This window comes from Notothenia rossii, assembly GCF_949606895.1.
Source record: "Notothenia rossii genome assembly, chromosome: 2".
NCBI classification, from domain to species: domain Eukaryota; kingdom Metazoa; phylum Chordata; class Actinopteri; order Perciformes; family Nototheniidae; genus Notothenia; species Notothenia rossii.
Window position 1 is genome coordinate 758,531 of NC_136904.1, and position 26,183 is coordinate 784,713.

The 26,183-nt window shown below is 42.1% G+C and overlaps 1 protein-coding gene across 3 annotated transcripts; it reads right to left on the bottom strand.

The window, feature by feature from the left end:
* Positions 1–496: 496 nt before the first annotated feature.
* Positions 497–26,144, bottom strand: LOC307029861 (NLR family CARD domain-containing protein 3-like). 3 transcript variants are annotated; one of them, XM_079665948.1, is made up of 11 exons: positions 26,046–26,144; positions 23,907–24,059; positions 22,755–22,838; positions 22,537–22,650; positions 13,571–13,649; positions 6,508–6,733; positions 4,332–6,126; positions 4,058–4,231; positions 2,264–2,437; positions 1,687–1,733; positions 497–1,488 (listed from the first exon to the last, which is right to left on the bottom strand). In XM_079665948.1, the coding sequence occupies exons 3-11, from the start codon at positions 22,772–22,774 to the stop codon at positions 905–907; spliced, it is 3,213 nt and encodes a 1,070-aa protein (XP_079522074.1). In that variant the 5' UTR covers positions 22,775–22,838; positions 23,907–24,059; positions 26,046–26,144; the 3' UTR covers positions 497–904. The 3 variants fall into 3 exon arrangements, with proteins under 3 accessions (XP_079522074.1, XP_079522075.1, XP_079522076.1); XM_079665949.1 differs by lacking the exon at positions 26,046–26,144 and adding an exon at positions 24,252–24,359; XM_079665950.1 differs by lacking the exons at positions 22,537–22,650; positions 22,755–22,838; positions 23,907–24,059; positions 26,046–26,144 and adding an exon at positions 14,542–14,635.
* Positions 26,145–26,183: the final 39 nt, after the last annotated feature.

The following is a 26,183-nucleotide window of genomic DNA, read 5'->3' on the forward strand; positions in this document are numbered from 1 at the left end:
CAACAACACAGGACGTGGAGTTGGCAGGACCCTCAGCGGAACCCCCAACGACACAGGATATGGAGTTGGCAGGAAACCCGGCGGAGCAGGTGTCAGCAGAACTCCCAACAGGACAGGACATGGTGTTGGGACATGAGTTGGGATAAGAGAAGGGACATGAGAAGGGACTTGAAAAGTGACTCGAGAGGGGGCTTGAAAAGGGACTCGAGAGGAGACTTGAGAGGGGACTCGAGAGGAGACTTGAAAATTGACTCGAGAGGGGACTCGAGAAGGGACTCGAGAGAATACTCGAGAAGGGACTCGAGAGGGGACTCGAGAGGGGACTCAAAAGGGGACTGGAGAGGGGACTGGAGAGGGGACTCGAGAAGGGACTTCAGAGGGGACTCGAGAAGGGACTTGAGAGGGGACTTGAAAAGTAAATGTATGTACAATATACACTTTAGAATTCTTTTTTGGATGCAAAAGAAATATCTTTAGTCATGAGATCATTGACAGATTATTTAGTTTGCAAACCTTTATTGAACTTAATAACGATTATTACAGAGAGTATTTGGAGCTATTAGATGCTGCTCTAAAGAAAGCTTTATTAAACTGCATATACGTCACAGCAGTTTGTACACAACAAGTTCAGCCCAGGGAACATGATTTCACCATTTTACAAAGAAAATAAATATTTCTGCCAGTAAAAGAAAGTGTATCTATACAGCACATATCAACAAGGCAATTTTTGCAGATATATACATACATTATAACTAAATGCTGCTTTTCCTGTAAAGGCACAGCCAAAGTGTAGCCGCGTCACTACCAACATTTTAACCACATGACTAGAAGATATCTCTTGCTACACTCATGTAATGTCCCCCGAGACCAGAGACATTACAACAGGACAGGAAGTGGTCTCCTCCTACAGAGAACACAGAGACACTGAGGAGTCATGTGACCAGAACCCAAACCCAGCATAGAGAGGTTCAGTGAATGTGGTTCTGAAGGTGTGGAGGTGGATCAGTGTGTCAGAGGAGACTCTGTAGAAGGAGAGAGAGCCAGCAGGATGATCCAGATACACTGCTACTCTACCAGAGGAGGAGGAGGAGGGGGAGGAGGAGGAGGGGGAGGAGGAGGAGGAGGGGGAGGAGGAGGAGGAGGAGGACGTGTGTGTTTCTGTGTTATTGTGCCAGACAGAGTGACCAACATCAGAGCACTTGAGACTCCAGGACTGATCATTCCTTCCAAACCAACAGTCCTCTCTCTCTCCTTTCCTGCTGATTCCTCTGTAAGTCACTGATATATGAACCCCTCCTCTCCACTCGACCTCCCAGTAACAGAGACCAGTCAGAGCTTCTCTACACATCAGCTGAGGACAGGAGTCAAACCTCTCTGGATGATCAGGATATTTCTGCTTCTTTTTCACGCGTGTCACCTTCCTCTTGTTGTCAGACAGTTTGAGAATTCTGTATGCTGTGTTTGGGTCCAGTGTGAGTTCACAGGAATCTGATGAAAGAAAAACACATCATCTGTTTATCCTAAAACACATGAGAAGGCTTTTTTCTTTGTGTTTGTACAGGTGCTGTTTATTATATGTATTTGTATAAATGTGATAATATATATGATCTTGTCAGTAATGTGATAATGAATACATATCTCAACTGACTGTTGTGTCATCATAAGTCAACCTAAATCCACACTTACATTTCCTCACATCAGGTTTTAACCTGTGCGCTCCACAATGGTCGGTCCTGGAGGAAGAAACAGTCTGAATGATCAAGGACACTTCACACATCAGTTAAAGGACTGTCAACATTTCAAACTTCATATTAAGGCATCATTTTAGTTACCAGAGAATACAACAACCTAGAAGGTGTTTCTCTTGGCACAAAGGGTGTTTAATGTTATTATTGAAAAGTCTAAATTAATGTGAAGATGGGTTGAATCGGAGCAAGGAGGTTGAAAGGGCCATTGGCCCCCCTCTTATTGAGGGTTCCAGCGAGATGGTCTCTAGTTTGAATCTACATTATTGCATCTTATAGGTTGAGGAACAGCTGTTCTCAAGTGTATTGCACATTTGATCAAACGTTGTTTTTCCCTAAACTACACAGGTTTAAACCTTCTGGTGATGATATCATGAAAGTAAACAGATCTCTATAAATGAATCTAATTATGATTCATGTCTGAGCTTAAATGTATCCCAAAATATTCAGGAATTGTTGAGATTTAACAATCAGGACCAAAGTAGAAAATTAAGATAGCGAGTGAGGTTTGTCCGTACCTGAGAGTCTCCAGTCTGCACTTTGGATCCTCCAGTTGAAGAGACAGCATCTTCACTCCATAGTCTCCTGGATGATTGTAGCTCAGGTCCAGCTCTCTCAGATGGGAGGGGTTGGAGACCAGAGCCGAGGCCAGAGAAGCAAAGCCTATGTTTGTGACCAGACAACCTGAGAGCCTACACACACACACACACACACACACACACACACACACACACACACACACACACACACACACACACACACACACACACACACACACACACACACACACACACACACACACACACACACACACACACACACACACACACACACACACACACACACACACACACACACACACACACACACACACACACACACACACACACACACCTTTTACTGATGGTATATTTCAATTTTTACAACATCCTTCGAGGGCCGTACAAATGATTGAACTCAACGTCTGCTTAAAAAACTCAAATCACAGCCCATTCATTTCGCGTTTCTTTCATGCTGTGTAAAGAAAAAGCAACCTCTTAATCCAGATATTTGACCATGACCCGCGCATTCATGCACCGTGGCATGACCACCGAAACAGAAAGATATCGACACAAGATGTGTGCAAATGTATTTAGTTTCATATCCATGTGGACATGATTTAAGTGGGGGGGGGGGGGGGGGGGGGGCGGATCTAACCTCATCTAGTGGGGTTTGGGGGCATGCACCACCAGGAAGACTTTTTTTAAATGTTGAAGTTAAAAGCATCAATCTGGTGCACTTTGAGAGCAACATGAAGAGATCTATGGATACATCTCTCAACACCCAGATGAAACAGAACTGGAAGCAGATTTTTTTCTTTATGGATATTTTACAAATCACTTCCCTTTTAAACTTTATTCTTGTTTATTAATAACAACTTTTTTTTACTGTAATATTAGTATTGTATACCTGTTTACTTTATTCTCTTATTTTTCTATAACTATAATGATCATATAAAGATGTGCCTTTACCTCACTGGTTGGAGAAAAAGCTTCTTATATTCGTTACCATAGCTAGCTAACCAGATGCTAATAACAACAAAGCTATTGACTGTATGATCAGTATGACAGATGAACAGATCGCCACTGGGCTTTCAACTAAAGACACAGCCACGCACAAACTGCGGCATGTGTACGGCTCCTTATGGGTACTGTAATTTGTGAAGTCCCGACCCGGAGCCGCGTTCTGGTGCTCTCCGTTAGAACTACACTCCTGTCAGACGAGACATATATACCACGTGATGACACGTTAGGCTCGTGTTGTGTTCAAGGACCCTGACCTTGGCCAGGAAAAAAAAAAAAGTCTGTTTAATTATTTTGCGGTCTAGATTTCTTGAATTTTTTTCTTTTTTGCGTGTGTTTATAAATTACCTCGAGGGCCGTACCAAATGGTCTCGCGGGCCGTATACGGCCCGGAGGCCGGAGGTTCCCCACCCCTGGTATAAAGTGTTACCAATCCAGTCCAACACACACTATTTAAATATGCTTTTCAGAGTGATATGGAATAAATCGTGTAAAATTAAAACTTTATACAGTCCCATTGGGGCGTCATCATTTAAATAAATAGTTAAGAACAGCATTAATAATTACTGTTTAAAAAATGAATAATCTTCTCATCTAACCTGAAAGTTTCGAGTCGTGAAAACACAAAAACCATTGAATATTGTTCCCCTTAGTCCAAAGAGTCTCTTTAATAAGTCATTTTTATAATTAAATATATGAAGCCAATGAAATCGTAAGGGGTAAACTTAAAATGAATTGCAGAATCCTGACCTGAGAGTTTCCAGTTCACAGTGTGGACTCTCCAGTCCAGCACACAGGTTCTTCACTCCTGAATCCTGCAGGTCGTTGTTCCTCAGGTCCAGATCTCTCAGACTAGAGGACTGGGAGCTGAGGACTGAGGACAGAGCTGCACAGCTTCTCTCTGACAGGTTACAGCCACTCAGCCTGAAGATTTAAATAAATAAAATAAATTAAGTATTATTTCTCATCTATGACATATAAACAAGTTGGATAATGTTTGTATTCCTTTCATCCTTCCACTTACACAGCTTTCCTGGAGGCTTTGACCACTGGCAGCAGCCTCAGAAGAGCCTCCTCTGAAGCAGAGTATCTCTTCAGGACAAACACGTCCAGATCTTCTCCTGATGACAGTAAGATGAAGACCAGAGCTGACCACTGAGCAGGAGACAGATTATCTGTGGAGAGACTTCCTGAACTCAGGGACTGTTGGATCTGCTCCACTAGAGAACCATCATTCAGTTCATTCAGACAGTGGAACAGGTTGATGCTTCTCTCTGGAGACAGATCCTCATCCATCTTCTTCTTGATGTACTGGACTGTTTCCTGATTGGTCTCTGAGCCACTTCCTGTCTGTGTCAGCAGGCCTCGTAGGAGTTTCTGATTGGTCTGCAGAGAAAGACCCAGGAGGAAGCGGAGGAACAAGTCCAGGTGTCCGTTGGGACTCTGTAAGGCCTGGTACACAGCACTCCGGTAGAGATGTGTCAGTTTAGGTTCGACTTTAAGCCACCAGGAGGTTGTTGGTTCTTCTGCCAGCAGGTTGACTCCAGACTTGATGAAGGTCAGATGGACATGAAGAGCAGCCAGAAACTCCTGAACGCTCAGATGGACGAAGCAGAACACCTGGTCCTGGTACAGTCCTCTCTCCTCTCTAAAGACCTGTGTGAACACTCCTGAGTACACTGAGGCTGCTCTGATATCGATGCCACACTCTGTCAGGTCGGACTCATAGAAGATCAGGTTGCCTTTCTGCAGCTGCTCAAAAGCCAGTTTCCCCAGAGACTCCATCATCTTCTTGCTCTTTGGACTCCAGTGTGGATCTGTCTCAGCTCCTCCATCATACTTGATGTTCTTCACTTTGGACTGAACCACCAGGAAGTGGATGTACATCTCAGTCAGGGTCTTGGGCAGCTCTCCCCCCTCTCTGGTTTTCAACACCTCCTCCAGAACTGAAGCAGAGATCCAGCAGAAGACTGGGATGTGGCACATGATGTGGAGGCTTCGTGAGGTCTTGATGTGGGAGATGATGGTGCCGGCCTGCTCCTGATCTCTGAATCTCTTCCTGAAGTACTCCTCCTTCTGTGGGTCAGTGAACCCTCGGACCTCTGTCACCATGTCCACACACTCAGGAGGGATCTGATTGGCTGCTGCAGGTCGTGTGGTTATCCAGAGGCGAGCAGAGGGAAGCAGCTTCCCCCTGATGATGTTTGTCAGCAGCACATCCACTGAGGTGGACTCTGTGACATCAGTCAGGATCTCAGTGTTGAGGAAGTCCAGAGGAAGTCGACTCTCATCCAGACCGTCAAAGATGAACACAACCGGGAACTGATCAAAGCTGCAGATTCCTGCGTCTCTGGTTTCAGAGAAGAAGTGATGAACAAGTTCCACCAAGCTGTACTTGTTCTCTCTCACCACATTCAGCTCTCTGAAGGTGAATGGAAATATGAACTGGATGTCCTGGTTGGCTTTGCCTTCAGCCCAGTCCAGAGTGAACTTCTGTGTTAAGACTGTTTTCCCAATGCCAGCCACGCCCTTTGTCAGCACTGCTCTGATTGGTGCATCTCTTCCAGGTGAGGCTTTAAAGAGGTTTTCTTGTCTGATGGTTGTTTCTGGTTTGTGTGGTTTCCTGGATGCTGTTTCAATCTGTCTGACCTCATGTTCATCATTGACCTCTGCAGCCCCCCCCTCTGTGATGTAGAGCTCTGTGTATATCTGGTTCAGAAGGGTTGGGTTTCCTGCTTTAGCAATGCCCTCAAACACACACTGGAACCTCTCCTTCAGGGTGGATTTGAGTTTATGTCTGCAGACTGCAGTAGCAGTTCCTGAATGGACAAACAAGAAATGTGATTATAAGGTAAGTAGGATGTCAGTCAGCTTCAACAAAATACATAACATTTGGTAAAGTGATTCATTTGTGTTACTGTTAACGCGCTAAGGTTACCCGATTAATGGTGAAAGTTAACGTTCACAAGTTTTATATCATCGTAGTTAACTGTTTAGCTTGTTTATTTGTAATGTAAAAAAAATATTTACAGTGCAATGTTTTGTTCTCTTTATTGTTACATCTTTAACTAATGTCTTAGTACCAGTAGTAACCAATATGCGTAGGCACTGATTAACAAGACAAAGTTTTATAAAGTGAAACTCCTCCCATCTTTCCTCCATCTCTTCTCCATCATGTTCAATGTGTTGAACCCTCTTACTGCTCTGCAGCCGGTCAGCCAGCTCCTCCTCCTTCATGCTCCTCAGGAAGTGCAGTGAGATGTTCAGAAATGCCTCTCTGCTGCTCCTCTGCTCTTCATCCTCACCATCCAACACCTCCTCATCCTTACTCTGACTCTCTAAGCATTCTGGGTAATCTGAAGTCAGGACTGTCTGGATCTTCTTCAGCTCGTTCTTCACAAAAGTGACGATGTGGTCCTCCAGCAGCTGGAACAGAATAAAATGTAGCGTGAATCAGACATGGAGACGGCCCCGACCCCTCAGAGTAACGGCTAACTTCCTCTAAATAGGAGATAAATGCTGAGTACGTTGTAACGCGAGAAAGGAACTTTGACCATTTGGTATCCATCACCGAGGTGTGACTTGATGCTTCACTGTTCATAACCAATTAATACAATTGAATGATAGAAAATGCCTGAATATGATTCTAAAATAGGGAGAACAATTATTAGGGCCCGAGCACGGAGCGCTAGGACCCAACGGCGTCCTAGCACGAAGTGTGAGGAACCTGTTGTTCACTTTTATTTATTTTAATTAGCATAATTCTCTAAAACAGTGAAATGTTAACTTAAATTTCAATTTTCAGTTTTTCAACACCAAACTTCGTAGACAGCCTCGGTGGAGGCTCAGACACATTACCGTAGAAAATGAGCATGTTAGCACCATAAATATTTCCGCCGTCAATCAAAACGTACTCGCAAAAAGGCGGGGCTTAGAAAGAAATGCTCATAACTCATCAACAATATATCCATATATCACAGATTTTAGTGGATAGGTTCAGTCTGTCTTGGGAAATACGCACACCAAAGTATTTTCATTTTGGACTATAGGGGGCGCCAAAAACACCACCAATTTATAACTCAAGAACAGATGGACACATTTAGCAACAAATGCAGAATATGGGTGTGGCCTATAAACATTTTTTGAATCGCGATAGCATAAAATGAGCTTCGGACGCAAAACTTGGGACACACATGTGACAGCTCACAACCTTTTTGAGAATGTAAGAAAAAAAACAAATAAAAATAAAGCTATTGTGTGGTAGTCAAAAAATAAAGCTATTGTGTGGTAGTCAAATATAGTTTCTCAGAACTTCACGAATTTTGGCATAGACATTCCTAATGGAATTGCGGACATATTTCTAATTAGCTTCCATTAGCCCCTCCCCCCTGAAAGTTTTTCATGCATTTTAAGGGCATTCTTGCAAACTCCTCCTAGGGGAATGATCGGAAAAATTCCAATCCAGGACAAGTTCAGCCCATATCCAATGTGATGCTAAATTGCGAAGGAAATGTTTGATAACTCAATCAGGGAGGTCCTAAGTAAACAGCGAATACAACATGTTTGACAATTGACATGTCGCAAATTACTCCAAACTACTCGCATATAGTGTTTCCGATATTCACGAAACGCTGTATACACATTGCTATTATGATTGCACACATATTTCAAATTGTTTTTCATTAGCCTCGCCCCCCCACAAAGTCGGCCAATTTCAAAAATGTGCGTTTTTTCATGCATTTTAAGCACTTTCTTGCAAACTCCTCCTAGGGAAATGATCGGAAAAATTCCAATCCAGGACAAGTTCAGCCCATATCCAATGTGATGCTAAATTGCGAAGAAAATGTTTGATAGCTCAATCAGGGAGGTCGTAAGCTAACAGTGAATACACAATTTTTGAAAGTTTACATTTCGCAAATTACTCCAAACTACTCGCATATAGTTTTTCCGATATTGACGAAACGCTGTATACACATTACTACTATGATTGCAAACATATTTCAAATTTGCTTTTCATTAGCCCCACCCCCGAGAAAGTTATCCAGTTTAAAAAATGTGCGTTTTTCATGCATTTTAAGCACATTTTCGCAAATTCCTCCTAGGGAAATGATCGAAAAAATTCCAATCGAGGACAAGTTCAGCCCATATCCAATGTGATGCTAAATTGTGAAGCTAATTTTTGATAGCTCAATCGTGGAGGTCGTAAGCTAACAGCGAATACACCATTTTTTGACGATTTACATTTCACAAATTCGTCCAAACTACTCGCATACAGTTTTACCGATATTCACGAAACGCTGTATATACATTGCTCTTATGAATCTGGACATATTTCAAATTGCCTTCCATTAGCCCCGCCCCCCAGAAAGTTGTTTCAAAGATGTTGTTTCAAAGATGTCGTTTCAAAGATGTGCGTTTTTCATGCATTTTAAAGCTTTAGCCTTGACATGTCCCCTCACTGGATCCATGTGCTGGCAACTTCTAACAAGTCCTTTGGGATGACCCTGAGTCAGCGTTTCCGCCAGGGGGCCTCTTGCCGTCATTTGACGCCCTTATTCAGCTCGGGACGCCCTGAACTCGAGCCGAGGGCGTCCAAAAATATTAATAATTTGAGAGAAGATCGAGTTTTTATCGCTTGAAATATCGAAAAGGAAAAAGGACAAGGACATCCCTCTGTTGGAGGGGCAAAGGAGTCTGGTGGGATTCTTTTCGGAGTATTGAAGATCGTTTCCCCGATATGGGTGTTGCCTGCTACAGGACAACACGGAACGTGCGCAATTTGGACGCGATGAGCATTTTAATTACTCATAGGAAAAAGATCGAAAATATTCCAATCCAGGACAACTTAAGCGCATATCCAATATGATAATACATTGCGAAGGAATAGTCCTTCGCTCGGAATGGGAGCTCGTAGGCTAACGGAGAATGTACAATTTTTGACCTTTTATATGTCAGATAAGCTACTGAGACCTGTCTGTCTGTCTGTCTGTCTGTCTGTCTGTCTGTCTGTCTGTCTGTCTGTCTGCCTGACACACACACACACACACACACACACACACACACACACACACACACACACACACACACACACACACACACACACACACACACACACACACACACACACACACACACACACACACACACACACACACACACACACACACACACACACACACAGTTAGTCCAACAACGCCTTTTGCTGGCAGCGTATACACTCCACAACACACACATATAAAGCATGTAATAAATATCAGGCTACAGCCCTTGTATATTTTATCATTTGAAGCACTATATGGTTTCATGAAAAATATCTACTGTTTATTTGTAAATATCTCCTAAAGCAAACAAATAAAGTGTGAAATGTAGGCCTGTTACATACTGTATATTATTGAGCAATATATATTATACACACTGTTCTGCCTTCTGCACTGACCTCAGCAGCTGTTCTCACTGTAAACATCGCGTCACAATGAAAGCGCTTGTATTAAAAAAGAAATAGCCTACCATCCAGGGGAGACGTGATTAGTGAGTAAACAAACGGTAAAGGGCAGAAAGTCTGATGCACATTTGATCATCTCAAATAACTTATAATCACAACGGGAACAGTTTGCAGAGCTGTGCTTCGTTGACATAAGTGCAGCCATGAGTCACGCCTCTTTTAAACATCACTGTTGGCTGAAATCGTCTCCGGAGAATACTTCAGTGTACCCTCGGTTATAGCTCCTCCAGAGAGACTCCTCTCTCCTCTCTCCTCTCTCCTCCCTCCTCTCAATCAGTGTACCCTCGGTTATAGCTCCTCCAGAGAGACTCCTCCCTCCTCTCAATCAGTGTACCCTCGGTTATAGCTCCTCCAGAGAGACTCCTCTCTCCTCTCTCCTCTCTCCTCTCTCCTCTAAATCAGTGTACCCTCAGTTATATCTCCTCCAGACAGCCTCCTCGATAATCGATCCTCGACGACCCTTTAGAGAAATTAGTTTTCCTTCGAGACGGCGCGCCGACATCCGTTTCCGGGCCGCTGCCGGAGGACCTGGGAGTCTGGGACGCGAAAATTAGATAAATGACAAACGACTAATTTCCGAGGACTCGCGCGCGTCTGCTTGACGCCGGGACGACCGCCGGCCCTCCCCGACAGGCGTACGGACGCGAGGGCCCACTCATCACTGCGCGCACTTCTGTGACCGCAGTTTTAATTATTTTTTGTCTTTTAACGTTTAGATATTGCAATTCTGATTGCATCACCTAAAACCCCTGACTATTCTCTCAACTCAGTATTTACATTCTTTAAAATGAATAACTCCCATTATATCAGCTTTGTACAGTGATGCAAAACAACACCATATTTGTTTCGTTTTGGTATCCAAAGAGGTGTGCTGATAAGGGTTTTTAAAAGCCTATCTACCGATTTGATCAAAGATGAAATTCAGCCGAATTAGTGTTGATACTGCCAGGAGACGTATTGTTTAGTTTAGTTTATTCATTCATAGTGGACAGTCCCCATCGATGAACTGTCACAAAAACAGTAAATGGTGCAGCTTTATCCGACATGGCTAATTTCCAGCTGTTGTCCCCGGCCAGATGGTAATAGACACCCTTAAATTTACAATATATCAACAGCATTAGTTATAAGAAAATATATTAAATATATTAAAATAAAAAGGAGGAAAGTTAAATAGATACCGGTGTGAGGATAAAAGAGAACAATAAATAACACACGTTACTACATACAGTACATGTGACATATAGCACATAACAGAAACGAGGGGCAACATCCATGATCACAACATGTAACACAACATGTAACACAACATGCAACACTCACGCCATACTCAACACAGACTAGTGTGTGCAGGTGTAGTTCTCAGTGAACCATGTTTTTAAGTGAGCTGTGAAGGTGGTATGTGTATGTATGTCTTTGATTTGAGTGGGTAGAGAATTCCAGTTTTGTATTGCTGTGACCGAGAATGATGACTGACCAAAAGCACTCTGATAGGTCGCCACGTGTGGAGCTTCTAGTGGTCAGTCTGGTGTTGTTACGTTGAGTAACCAATGAGTTAAGAGGTGGAGGGGGTGTATTGTGCAGGACTTTGTAAACCTGAACGATGTTCCTATACTTTATTAAATCTTCCCAACTCAGGATGTTATGCTTGTTGAGGATGGTACAGTGATGGGAGCGGTTAGGTTTCTGGTCCAGTACTTTGAGGGCTTGTTTGTACAGGGTTGCTAGTGGCTTCAGTGTGGAGCTGTTAGTTTGCCCCCAGCTTGTGAGACAGTATGTAAGATGTGAGATGATCATGGCATTCGTGTATAATTTGGCAGAATTCAATGTCATTGTGTTTCTTATGTATTTAAAATGTGCTCGGCTAAACTTGACTCTTTGGGTCACTTTTTTGACTTGTGTTTTGAATGTTAAATTAGAGTCAATAATGATTCCAAGGTACTTAACCTGAGGCACAATGTTAATATGTTCACCTGAGATGTTTATATTTGGCACAATATTGCATTTTCTTTTTGTGAAAAACATTCCAACTGTTTTGTTGACATTAAGCTGAAGACAGGAGCGGTGTAGCCAGCTAGTGATCAGCACTAAAGCTGAGGTCAGTTTATCAGCAGCCTTTTGCTTTGTGTTGGCATGCACAGATATCACAGTGTCATCGGCATATAGCTGTGTTTCCACACCAGGACAGACAGATGGCAGGTCCTTAATAGGGAAAAAAGAAGTGGACCAAGTATTGAACCTTGTGGTACTCCGGTGCTTAAGTCTAGAGCTGGAGAGAGTCGATTATTGACGATAACATGCTGACGCCTACCAGTGAGGTATGATTAAATCCAACTGAGTGTTAATGGAGAGCAGTTAAAAGCAGACAGTTTGGACAGAAGGACCTTATGGTTGACTGTATCAAAGGCTTTGCGTAGATCCAGAAATACTGCACCAACAACACCTCCTTTGTCAACCATTACTTTGACCTTTTCTATAAAAAAGCAGTTGGCTGTTTCGGTTGAATAATTTGCCCTGAAGCCAAACTGCATGGGATGAAGATGAAATGGACTGTTGTTTAAGAAGGAGACTCACATTGTGTGAAGAGAAATGTAAGATGTTGTTTATTTGCTGATATATTTATGATCCACGTCACGTATTCAGTTTTGGTGGCAGTTCTTCCAGTTTTTCTAGAAGTCTTCTCATCAGGGCTCTATAAATAGAGAACTACGGCAGATGTGTAATATGTAATGCAGCCGAACTGTGTATTACAATGCCGTTATGTGATGACTTTCAAAGAGAAAAGCAAGCACACGCGGAATAAAGTATTTATTATTATTAAATGTTTTCGGATTTCACATTTAATAAACACCATATCCCAACGTGCATTGCGGCTAAAACATCCAATTACCGGGCTTCAATGATAGCTGAGGATTATGGGTAAGTAATTAGATGTTTCCGGCTTTCCAAAACGCTGAAAAAAGAAATGTGTCTCTCAGAATTGAAAGGGAAAAACACAAGAGCATTGCAACCAATTCAAACCGATGAATGTTGTGTAATGAACAAGGACAAACTGGTGTTCTTTAGTTGATGAGTACTGCAGATATCACTGTGAAATCAATCGACAGTGACGAGATTACTCATTTCCGGGTGTATGCAGCGAGAGCTGCGTCCCTAACAACCACGTTACTATAGAAACGCCGACACCGGAAATACTGTTTTCACACCGAGAGATGACGATAACTTCACATGGACACTGGCCAATCTAAAACCTCTTTAGTAACATACGTAGTATATATACATTTCCCTGGCGAGACCTGAACAAATCTTCGTATTCTCCACAAAGAGTTGTGTTAAAGTGAACCAAAAGTCGTGATAGAGGCTTGCTCGTCAACATCCGGTATTTCTCCAATGGTGGGCCATGTTAACAATACCGTGTAACTGTGTGCCGTTTTGAGGGGGTGAAACCGTGTCCTCCTGACGTCGCCCAGCGTGGACCAACGTGACATGTTCACGTCTTGCCGTGATACCGGGTTGGGTTAAGCTGTGAAGGGTGTGTGTGTCCGTGCGTTAGCGTACTAATAGTATACATGTGTCAGCTCTCTCTATTGAACAGCTTTTAGAGATTGAATAGGTTATTGAAAAACATGCATTTCATTTATTCTTTATTTTTATTTCACTCCTTCTAACCCCAGCTCTCACGGGTTGGTGCGGTCTGGATTAAACAGGTATTTACTCAAGATATTGTTCCTTGTGTTTTTAACTGGAGGGAGCCACACACTCACCATAAATATGGAGTCCAGGTGAGTTTGATGCTGCTGGGCAGACTGACCACCAGGACTCTCTGATCTCTGCTGATGAGCTCTGTGGAGCGAAGAGGAGGATTTTAAAACAAATACAGAAACTAAGAGTTATGTGCTGTGTTAGAAGATCCTCCTTCAAACCGGACATACAGCTTAAAAAACGATGTCCATGGTCATTACATTTTTCTAAGTATAATACCATTTACGAATAATATAGTGTGCGGTGGACTGGTCTCAGATGGTGGATCCTTATAGAAACACAATCACTGATAAAAGAGTAATAGAGAATGATTAAACTTGATTGTCTGCACAGTCAGCAGTTATTGGGCCTTGGGGTTTGGGCGCCCTATTGTATGAAGATCTGCTGGTGACTGTTTCCTGAGGCTCTCTTCATCAGCTGTGTTAAGAGATGACCCCTTTCTTACTTCTTAATATGCAGAAAGAAAGGTTGTAAACATTCTCTTCTTCAGACACTGATAGGACTCAATATATGCCATGAGTCAGAGAGTAAACATCTGACTAATAAATAATAATAATAATAATACATTTTTTATATTTTGAGGAGCCTTTCAAGATACCCAAGAACACCTTACAATGCATAAAAGAAACACTCAACAAGTAAAAACAGCTACATATAAAATTCAGGCTGGGTGCACATCAATGAAAGGCAGACGGGGGACAGGAAGTAGCTTTGATAAACAAACCGGAGGACTAAAGTGAGTAGGCTGATCCGAACAGGACAGTTTTGAATGTGGTGATTGTGTCAGACTGTCAGAAGTGTAATAAATCTTCAGTGTCTGACATCAGTTTGAAGCTCTGCTGTGTTCTCCTGATGGTTCAGTTCTTTGCTTCAAGAACTCCTTTACAATGTGCAGCAAATAAAATGCAGCTGAGAATGATGTAGAAATAATAAAGTTTTAAAAGCGAACAACAAAAATAACTTTAATTTATACCCTGGTCCATCGCTATGCTCTCCTTCTCCAAACATTATAAGGTGAGGCATAGACCGGTCACTCTTCATGGAAACACAGCTGGGTTCAGGAGAGTCTGGTCCCTCATGCTGGATCCTGATAGAATCAAAAACATGATGAATGTAAAGATGCACTGAATCTCTGCTGAAAATGATGCAGACTTTTGAATATGTTAATACTGATAAGATAAATAATAACTTTGGATCAGTGGTTTCCATCTCGCAGGTTGGCAGGCTCAAACGTCCTCTGTAGATTCCTGGAGGATCTGTTGTGGTGTCGTTCCTAAACACAAACACAACAACATGCTCATTACTGCTCCTTCCTCTCTGTCACACACTGGATCTGGGAATGAACAAGAAGGGAGTCTGTGTGAGCTGATACTAAATCAAACACAATGTATTTATCTATGGAGATTTACAATGAAGTGTGTTCATCAGCAATATCAATAATGAGAGAAGTCAATGGACGAGTGGGATATCTGCTGTAGAGGTAAGGGGAAGGGTTAGAGTTTCGGGGAACGCGTGGTGCTCCTTAGGAGCGCAGCGTGGTCCACGGGCTCTCGGGTAAGTCTGTTTTGTTTAAAAACCTGTTTAAAAACTCCTGTAGGAGCCATGAAACGTGTTTAGTAATCCTTTATGATTTAATATAAGATATTTGTTTGATCACTATTGATTGGTTGGCTTGGGTCACATGGATATGGGTGGCACTCATTATAATCCTGTTCACCTGCGTGAGATGTGTGTGTGTGTGTGTGTGTGTGTGTGTGTGTGTGTGTGTGTGTGTGTGTGTGTGTGTGTGTGTGTGTGTGTGTGTGTGTGTGTGTGTGTGTGTGTGTGTGTGTGTGTGTGTGTGTGTGTGTGTGGAAGAGAGGGTGACACAGGGCCGTTGTACTTTTTTGTTGACCGCAAGATTTACGATTGCTTTGATTATAACAATGTTATTGCGGCAGTAATCTTAAACAAAGTGCCGCGAGGGACTAAACAAGAGAAAAAACAATGTGGACGCGCAAAAACTCAGTCTTTCCAAAAGAATGCTTTTGACCTTTTATTTCCAAAGCAAAAACATTCTTTATCCATATGCGTAGGCCTATATTCCTTTACGCGTGCTTGCTTGCGGTCAACTAAAATTGTCCTTCTCTAGCTCACTCCCAAGCAACCGGATATAACCACAAACGTCACCACACAAATCCAATGACACGCCCACCACCTATAGTGACTCAAAAAACATATATCGTAACAAACACAGAAATGGCTTCATATGTGGCTCCTACAAATGTATATGTCTGATCACCAAGTTGTTTGCCATTAAACTACGAAACATAGCTTCAGATCTCAGCGAGGTCTTTTTTAGCGTGTCATACAACAGCAAACAGGCCCGGCCTCAGCCTCTCAGCGACTTAGTTTGTTTCCTGCTGTCGCTACATTTTGTCAACAAAAAAAAACAACAAGCACAAAGACGTAAGGCGATCATCTTCAAACAGCGCATGGATTAAGGATCTATTGGATGAGAATGGAGATATAGAAATAATTCACGGAGGTAAGCACTGGCTGTTAACAGAGACTGCAGTTTGGAAGCCTTACCGCTGAATGTGCACATATTCACCGCTGTGTGTCTCCGTATAACTCCGCTCTGTCGCATGGAAGTCACGCTGCTCTGTTGATGTGGACACATGGGCGCGGGAAGGGGGGTGCTGAGGGCGCTGCAGCACCCCATAGCGGCAGGTAGGGGGTGCGGAGCTCCCCTGTCTGAATTATTATTTGACGGTTATTGCTGCTCCCGCTCTGCATAATCTGTGTAATATGTAGCCAATAAATTCCACATTGTTGGTAAAATAATATTTTGGCCTGCCCCAAATGTTTTTTCTGTAGCCCCGGACAATTCTACCTCAATAATATAATACATTAACCGTGCTTTACGTGAACCTCATCAAGACACTAGAAAGGACGGCAGGAATGTAATTTCCCGTGTTCAGTGAATGCAACAGAGGCAAGACACCAGACCAATCAGAGAGTTGCATGGAAATAAAAGTGTGCTTGTGTCATTCAAGCTCGCGGCTCTGTGTGTGTGCGGAAATAGCGCATTTAGTGTGTGTGAGAGAGGGGGAGAGAGAGGGACCGGTTCCAGCAGCAGGGACCGTGTTGTTAGCATCTGGTTAGCTAGCTGCACTAACGGACATACGGAGCTGTTTGTTCCACAACAAGCTGGAGGAGAGCTCTCCTCTCAGACTGAGAGGCTCAGGTGAGCTAAAGGACTCTCTGAGTGTTTAGATAGTTAACTTTAGTCTAAGTTATCTCAGTGGGTCTCAAACGGTTTGGTCAAAAATTATTCAAAAGATTATTTCCGCGGCACACCTTAATATGATCATTATAGTTATAAAAAAAATAAGAGAATAAAGGAAAAACAGTTATGAAATACTATATGACAGTAAAACAAGAATACAGTTTGAAAGGGGAGTGATTTGTAAAATATCCATAAAGAAAAATAACATCTGCTTACAGTTGTGTTTCATCTGGATGTTGAGAGATGTATCCATAGATCTCTTAATGTTGCTCTCAAAGTGCACCAGATTGATGCTTTTAACTTCAATATTTAAAAAAAATCTTCCCGGGGGAGCATCCCCCCGGACCCCCCTAGAGGAGGTGAGGTCCGCTCCCCACTCGTAAAAAATAGCACTTTACCCCTGCCTATATGCCGTGAGCTGATTATCGAGCCTTCATTATAACAGTCGCGGGTTTACTGTGTGTTTGCGTGTGGGGAGTTTTTTTGTGCGTGCTCTAGTGCCCGTAATACTGTTCACTGGAGTGCAGCACCTCAGCACCCCCACTCAAAATACCTTCCCGCGCCTCTGTGTGGACATGTGGAAATGTGATGCTTTGAAGTAATTTTCTTCCGATCTTTGAAGTGTGTTACAATCAAACGAATGCACTGAGGAAGCTTGAATAATCTAACGGAGAAATTAGTCAAATAAATGTTGACGTTGGAGGTGTTGAAATGGACCATGGGAAAAGAGAACTCACTGCGAAGGCATTGGAAAATCACATCGAAAAACTTCAACGGGAACGTAAAACCAGTGTGAACAAAATAAAAGCACTCATACCAGAAATAAAAGGACACACGAGAGAAAGGGGAAATGCCCCACGTGTGCAAACTCATTTAGATACATTAATTCAACTGAGTGAAAAGGCCATTATCTCACATGAAATGTTGATTCCTTTACTCCCAGAGGATGAACTGAAGAAACAAAAGGAATGGCTTGCCAGTATCTTGGAATACAGTGAAAGCTTTCAGAGGGACATTAAACAGTGCTTAAAGGAGCCACAAGAGGATTCTGACTTGAGCCGTCCCTTATAGATACTGTCTTTTTACGTTAGTGAGCCGGATCATTTGGCTCGGCTCTCTTAAAGCGCCGGCTCTTTCGGCTCCCAAACGGCTCTTCATGTTACCACAGTTTACCACGGAGCCACCGTTTCTCCGCTGCGAGGCTCCGGTGCTCGCAGCTCACGCGCGTGCTCCACTAGCACGGCTCATCGCGTCCAAATCGCGCACGTTCCTTGTTGTTCTGTAGCAGGCACCTTCGATATCGGGGAAACGATCTTCAATACTCCGAAAAGAATCCCACCAGACTCCTTTGCCCCTCCAACAGAGGGATGTCCTTGTCATTTTTCCTTTTCGTTATTTCAAGCGATAAAAACTCGATCTTCTCTCGAATTACTAATATTTTTGGACGCCCTCGGCCCTCGGCTGTTTGTGTGTGGGGCAGCAGAAATTGCAATAAACAAATTTCCTGTTCAAAATGTGGCTTCAAACATCCAACCATACTTCACATCCCTTCCAATGAAGCAAGACACAATCCTGCTCAAGCCAAGAATACATCAGAGCTATCAGTGGACAGCGCACTGGTTTCAAGTGGCCTTACAGGGGCTGGTGACGACAATTGTAAACTTCACATAGTTCCAGTGCAAGTCAGGTCAACGAAGGGCAGCAAGATTGTCCCCACCTATGCTTCCTTGGACCCAGGAAGTACAGCAGTGTTTTGTACAGAGGATCTGATGCACGAGCTCGGCCTAACTGGAAAGAAGATCCAGATTATTTTACGAACCATGGGCCAAGAGAGGGTCGTAAATACCATATTGTGTTCGGACTAGAAGTGGCTGGCTTAAAAAATGACCTTTTTTTTGAACTACCACAAAGCTACACCCAAGAGTGCATACCCGCCGGCAGTGGGAACATTCCTAGACAAGCGGACCTACAGAGATGGCCTCATCTGGAAGATGTTAATTTGCCTGAAATAAATGCAGGGATTGGACTGTTGATAGGAACCAATGTTCCTAAGGCCTTGGAACCATTGGAAGTCCTACGCAGTGTGGAGGACGGACCCTATGCAAGCAGGGCAATCCTGGGCTGGACAGGAATGGACCACTTGAAGGAGTGAGTGGAAATGCAATGGACTTTGACAAACCAGAAGTATCTGTGAACAGAATCTCAGCTGTGAATTTGGATGGACCTTGGCAACAGCAGTTCAGCAGAGACTTCCCTGAATGCAGATTGGAGGAACAAGCTGGAATGTCAAGAGAGGATCTCAAGTTTAAGAAGTTTGCGAAGAGAGTGTTTTCTCAGCAAGAGTCGAAGAAGAAGTGTAAAAAGAAAAGTTTTAAAGATGAGAAGAAGCCTCATCTCAAATCCCTACAAAGTCCTCTCCTTCAACGGCTGCTCAGAAAGGCCCCCGCTACAAACAAAGAAATGGAGAACAGGATGAAGTGGACCAACGTGCTCAACAAGGCCGAAGGACTCAGAGTCAAAGACGACGAGGACATGCTGCGCTCCTCGTTAAAGGAGGAGTGGGGCGATCAAAGCGAGAATATCGTGGAGAAGATGCAGAAACGGCAGGAAGAGACGGAAGAACATCAGTGACATCTTTTCCACAGTATTGACTCTTTTCGAATGACAGACTTAAATGACACTCAGGATTATCTTTGACTGAGCCTAGGAGGTGGTACCTTTTGGCCTGACTGACTTGTGACTCGTACACAGGAAAGAAGAAGGAAAACTACACATGCATGAACTGCAACTGCACGGACTTGATTACCAAGTTATAATTGTCACATGTCTCCCATTTGAATTGTTAGTAATCATTATTTATACTATCCTAATAATTAGAGGCTGGTGTGTAGGAGCCATGATCACTATTGATTGGTTGGCTTGGGTCACATGGGTATGGGTGGCACTCATTATAATCCTGTTCACCTGTGTGAGGTGTGTGTGTGTGGAATAGAGGGTGACACAGGGCCGTTGTATTTTTTTGTTGACCGCAAGATTACAATTGCTTTGATTATAACAATGTGTATGTCTGATCACCGAGTTTTTTCATTAAACTACGAAACAGAGCTTCAGATCTCAGCGAGTACTTTTTTAGCGTGTCATACAACATCAAACAGGCCCGGCCTCAGCCTCTCAGCGACTTAGTTTGTTTCCTGCTGTCGCTATAACTCCTGTAACAAAACCAATAAAAGTTTATAAAAGCCCAGTTTGGTCTGTGTTAATTTTTTTTTAATGAAATAAAGAAAATGCAATAAAAGGGACAGAAGAGAGCAGCGGCTGAAGCACAGAGCGTATGCGGCGAGGTTAAAACCTGTGCTCCCGGTCAATATCTGGTAAAAGACCTGGTAAGTGGGTTAAAAACATCTGGCAAAAAGTACAGAGGTCGACTTTGTTTAAAATCGGCATACAGGTAAAATTTGTGTGAAAAAATGATAAATAAATGCATAAAACTGCTTTTAAAATAAGTTGTTTTAAAATAAGTTCTGGTAATAAAAATCACATCAACCCAAATAATGAAATATTTAAAATATAAAACAAATATGTAAAATGTAAAATATAAAATACACACGGGTTAGTAGGCACACAAACATTTTAACGTAAAGTCAACCAATGGCTGTTATGAACCGAGACACAGGACGCAGGACGCAGGACCCAAAAGCAGGACTCGAAGACAGTTGTCCAAAAATAGAATGTTCTTTAATAACAAAAACTAAATCGTACTTTCATAAAATAGAAAGCAGTTAAATAGCCAAAGCTAAGTTGTACAGCAACACAAAAACTCACTTGGCAAAAGGTCTAAATCTCAAGGTAGGTATCAGGAGTCAAAAAAAAGTTTCCACTGCAGCGGCTCTCTTTAAGCGTGCCGAGCCGTGCGGGGCCTGTTTTTGGTTGCGCTTACACTCGGCCTAATTCCGGCCTGGGGCTACTTTTTCACCTTTTTTCTGGCCCGACTAAATCGTGTTTCTATCGAGGCAAACAAACAGGGCTGAGTCGGGCTGAGTGTGCTAAACTAGAGAGAGAATCGCTGTCAAGGGGGCTACAACTACAACAAGATGAACATATTTGACCGTGATGTAATTGTAATACACGTTTCAAAATGATGCCGAAGTAACAACATACTAATCCCGGTTAGTAAAAACTATGAATTTAAAAATGCGTGATCTTCTTATTACAGACACATGCATTTCCTAACATCTGGTCTACCTACGCTGTAAAATGTATTATCTCTTCGATTTACACACGGCATCTATTGCACGTCTGTCCGTCCTGGGAGAGGGATCCCTCCTCTGTTGCTCTCCCTGAGGTTTCTCCATGTTCCCTTTTAAACTGTGGGCTTTCTCTGGAAGTTTTTCCTTGTACGATGTGAGGGTCTCAGGACAGAGGGTCTAAGGACAGAGGGTCTGAGGACAGAGGGTGTCGTTTTCTCACACTGATATTCTGAACAATCTGTGCTGTTGTATTTGCAGTAAAGTGTCTCTACTGTAGGGTCTTTTTATTATATGTACAGCACTTTGGCTCCACCAAAAATCTTTAAAAATGTGCTATATAAATAAAACTTGATTTGATTTGTTGTCTAAATGGAGATCGGCTAAGCTAACACAATATAGGCTATATGCTCCGACCGTCCACACTCACAACAGTCTATACAGACATAAATAAACCAGCGACTGTATTCTCCATGACACAGACAGTCTGTGGTTTGGACTTGTTTCACTTTTGTCTAGTTTCTGAACAGATATGAGGAGCTGTGAGGGCTAACAGCTAACGGCTGATGTTGTTTTTTCTGGGGTGCTCACGGGCGCTCATTGAAGATGATGTCACGGCTCCGCCTACACTGCGTTACTATAGTTACTGCCCCAGCTCCTAAACTGTAATGGAAACGCAGCATAAAGTGAGCCGGGCCTAGCGAGGCTTAACCAAACCGAGCAAGGCCGAAATTCAGGGTGTTTCCCTGCGGGAGGCTACAACTTCCATTTCAAATAAAGTGGAAAGTAATAACTCAAATATAAATTAAATAATATAAACAATGTTTAGATAGGAAACGGGGGACTAAAAATATATAAAAAAGATAAAAGATATAACCTCCTCATTTGGAACCTAAGGACATAAGAAAACATGCAATACACCGTGCAAACATAGAATGAACTGTGACATGTACAATATAAATAATAATAGATAAAATATATGAAATTTAAAAAAAGATATAAAATGGTATTAATAATAATAAACAATAAAACCCATGCATTTAAAATTCATAAAAGAGTCCAGATGAGGAGGAATTATAAAATATTAGATAGGAAATATGTAATAGTAATAAATAATACACAGATAAATACTACAATATAAATAAATAATACATTAATAAATAAATAATTAAATAGTTATAGAGTTTCAAACATTTAATGGCGCACGACAAAAAATACTTATGCTCTAAATTCTTACCCTAGATCAAATGGCTCTTCATCTTCAGACGTAGTAGACGAGTCACTCTTCATGGACACACAGCTGGGTTCAGGAGAGTCTGGTCTCTCATGGGGGATCCTGATAGAAACACAATCACTGATGAATGTTCAGAAGATAAAACTTTATTGATAATTAGGTTGAATTTGAAGCGTTTTAATAGAGAAAAAGAAAAATGACTTTTGCTTTAATTCTTACCTTGGACTATCATCATGCTCTCCATCTTTACACGTAATAGGTCGAGGCATAGAGTTTCCACTCTTCATGGACACACAGCTGGGTCCAGGAGAGTCTGGTCCCTCAGGGGGGATCCTGATAGAAACACAAAAACATGATGAATGTAAACGTGCACTGAAACTCTGCTGAAAATGATGCAGACTTTTGAATATGTTAATACTGATAAGATAAATACTAACTTTGGATCAGTGGTTTCCATCTTGCAGGTTGGCAGGCTCAAACGTCCTCTGTAGATTCCTGGAGGATCTGTTGTGGTGTCGTTCCTAAACACAAACACAACAACATGCTCATTACTGCTCCTTCCTCTCTGTCACACACTGGATCTGGGAATGAACAAGAAGGGAGTCTGTGTGAGCTGATACTAAATCAAACACAATGTATTTATCTATGGAGATTTACAATGAAGTGTGTTTATCAGCAATATCAAGAATGAGAGAAGTCAAAGGACGAGTGGCATATCTGCTGTGGAGGTAAGGGTTAGGGTTAGGAAATGACATACTTTTTATTTTTCCTCTTCATAAGTTCTGCCACTGCAGTTAAAGATTTTGTTCTCTTGCATGCAATAGGCATTACATTAGGATATACTACCCACTTTGTATGCACTGCAAAGGATTGTGGGTCAGAATAGCCAGAAAGGCATGCTGATTTACAAACTACAAAATGCAACCAGCTGCAGTTGAACATCCTGGCATTCTGGAGTCCTAGACAGGATGCAGGGACCCCAACACGTGCTGCACAGCCCCCAGATTCACCCAGACAAACTGTATGTTGAACATATAGGTGTTAGGTTGTCACAATGTGTTGAAGATCACCCACAATGAGCTGACTTGGAGAGGAGAGGATTTCAGATCCAAAGTCCAGCTGACATGAGACTCCACTGGAGCGTCTCTGACTGCAGTATCATTGAAGACATAAAGACCCTCTACACACAGTGACTGTGGAGAGACCACAAAGGATGTTTTATAACCTGCCTGGTGTGTGTACGCTTCAAAGATAAAGAAATAAAAACACCTCAGTCCCGTTGATCCGAGCCGTCAGTCCTGTTCTTACATTTCCTCCCAGCACTAAGGATGCTTACTCAGATTACAATCTGTCACCTTTACAAGGAAGTCTTACTTGAAAAACATTCTCCACAATACTTTAGAATAGATATTAAGCAGCAAGAAATATTTAAACGGTGATACAGAACAAGTGATCCTGATGATCAAACATTTACAGATTCCTTTTTTTAGGAAACACAAACATGTTTTCAAGTTAGGTTACTTCTTTGCTGGAATTATCCAATTATCCAATTATCCAATTTCCAAAAAGCATTTAAATCATATTCTTACCTTCTGAATTCCCTTCAGATCGATTGAAACACCTTGTGGAAGAAACTCTGCTAATCTCATCCTCATCGGTTCCGTTTCTGCCTGCATCTGATCTGAGGACGCCGTCACTCCCTCATAACTTCAGAGCATCAAAACACATGAGTCACAAGAAACCTGTCCAACAAGCACAACAAAACTGTCAATTTAGGAGAGGGTGTAGTTCTACTAGCTGTCCACTAGATGGTGGTAACTGATCATCTAATTAAATAAAGCTCAGCACTAATTTACAAATGTTCACTCTGACAGTTGATGTGATCTCATTAGCATCCTAGTGTAGCTGTGATGAAGAGTTTCCCACAGACTCACAGTATGGACTGATCTCCGTCCTCTCTGCTGACGCCTGAAGACACAGATCTGTTCTTTTATTAGGATTTTATCCAGGTTAAAGTCAACAAAAATGTAACTATGGATCCTACACCAATAACACAATTAATCAATGTTATTTATTATCGCACTTTTCATTTGAATAAACAAAACTCAAAGTGCTACAGAGTAAAAATCTGAATAAAAACATTAAACATTAAGTAGACAAGGCAACAAGAGGATGGTTAAAGTTCTAGCAAAAGGCTTTGTTACAAACAAAATATTTTTTAGGCCTTACAAGTTCATAAGCTTCAAACAAGATAAACCATTTTGGGTGATACATTTTTTTGTTTTTGATTGGCCAAGTTGGACATTGCTAGTTTAAGTAAGCTCTATGAAACCTGATGTACTTATATGATTCTGTTTTCTTCACGGTTGTATCTTCCTGGTCAAATGCACTTATTGTAAGTCGGTTTGGATAAAAGCGTCAGCTAAATGCAATGTAAGGTAATGAAGTTTGAGTGAACATTTTTGATTACACTCATTGTTCTACAATGATTTGTGACCTACATCTTCTGATATTCACGCTGAAACATTATCAGTCAAACTGTCAAAAACACGAGACATCAAATGATAATAAACAACAGGACTGATCACCGTGGAATTCCCCTGGAAACCAACATCAGAAACAACAACAGAGCCGACTGAGCCGCCTGCAGCGTCTTGGCCTAATAGTTGTGTCTCACACACATTGCAGTGAGAACAGCAAGTTATCTACGTTCTGCTCATACCGTCAGATGATAGAACTGGCCTTTTTGAATGGTCACGTTAAATACTGGATTCTGATTGGTGGATCTTATCTCTGTTTAGTAGTTAGTTGCTAAAGATGCTCTGATCAAGGGACCCTGTGCTGTCGTATCGATCCGCTCAGTGTAACTTAGTTTAAAGACATTTGAACTGTCAGAAAACACCAGGGAATACTTTGAGAATATTATATTTTAAAGTAAATAAACAGAGAAGAAGAACACTAGAGTTTAAAGGGAATGGGCTCTGGCTGTATTTAGAGACTGGTTGATGGGAAATACAATTTAAACAGACCTGGACAGTTACAGAGAACCTGGATCAGTGCTGCTGTCACGTTAAGTTACGATGCTGCAGTTCAGACGCTGAGAACAGAAGACGGAGCCCTCCACTAACATATCTCACGCTATCACAAACATCCAGTCAGAAAACTCAACGCTCCATCAAACAGTTTCAAATACAAAGTCCAGCTAACATCCACTGGAGCGTCTCTGACTGCAGTATCAGTAAAGAGACAAAGGCCCTAAACACGCAGTGAATGTGAAGAGACCACAAAGAGGTTGTACATCATTCCTGGTGTGTTTACTCTTCAAAGATTACAAATAAACAAAAGCACCTCAGTCACGTTGATCCGGGTTTGACACTCCCTCACAGCACTGATGATCTCAGATTACAATCAAACTGCTGCCAACAGCTGGCACCATTACAAGGAAGTCTTTTTTATATCCTTCTTTAACTCAGAGGGAAATTCTCCACAATACTTTATGTGTATATAGAATCAGCATCAAGAAACATTAGTCCTGTCCATTTAAACAGAGATACAGAACCATTTAATCAAAGTGATCCTGGTGATCAAACCTCTACAGATTCCTCTGGAAGGGTTCTCATCAATGAACTACGTTTTAGTCAACATATCTCTGTGGTTAGCTCAGGTAACTACTTGGTTGTTTTTATACCCAAATGTATAAACCCACATTTTGAAAATCATATTCTCACCTGTTGAATTCTCTTCAGGTCAATGTAGACGCCTGCGTGTGTGGAATAAACTCTGCTAATGTCTTCCTCATCAGTCCTGTGTCTGCGTGCATCTGATCTGAGGACGCCGTCACTCCCTCATAACTTCAGAGTGTAAAA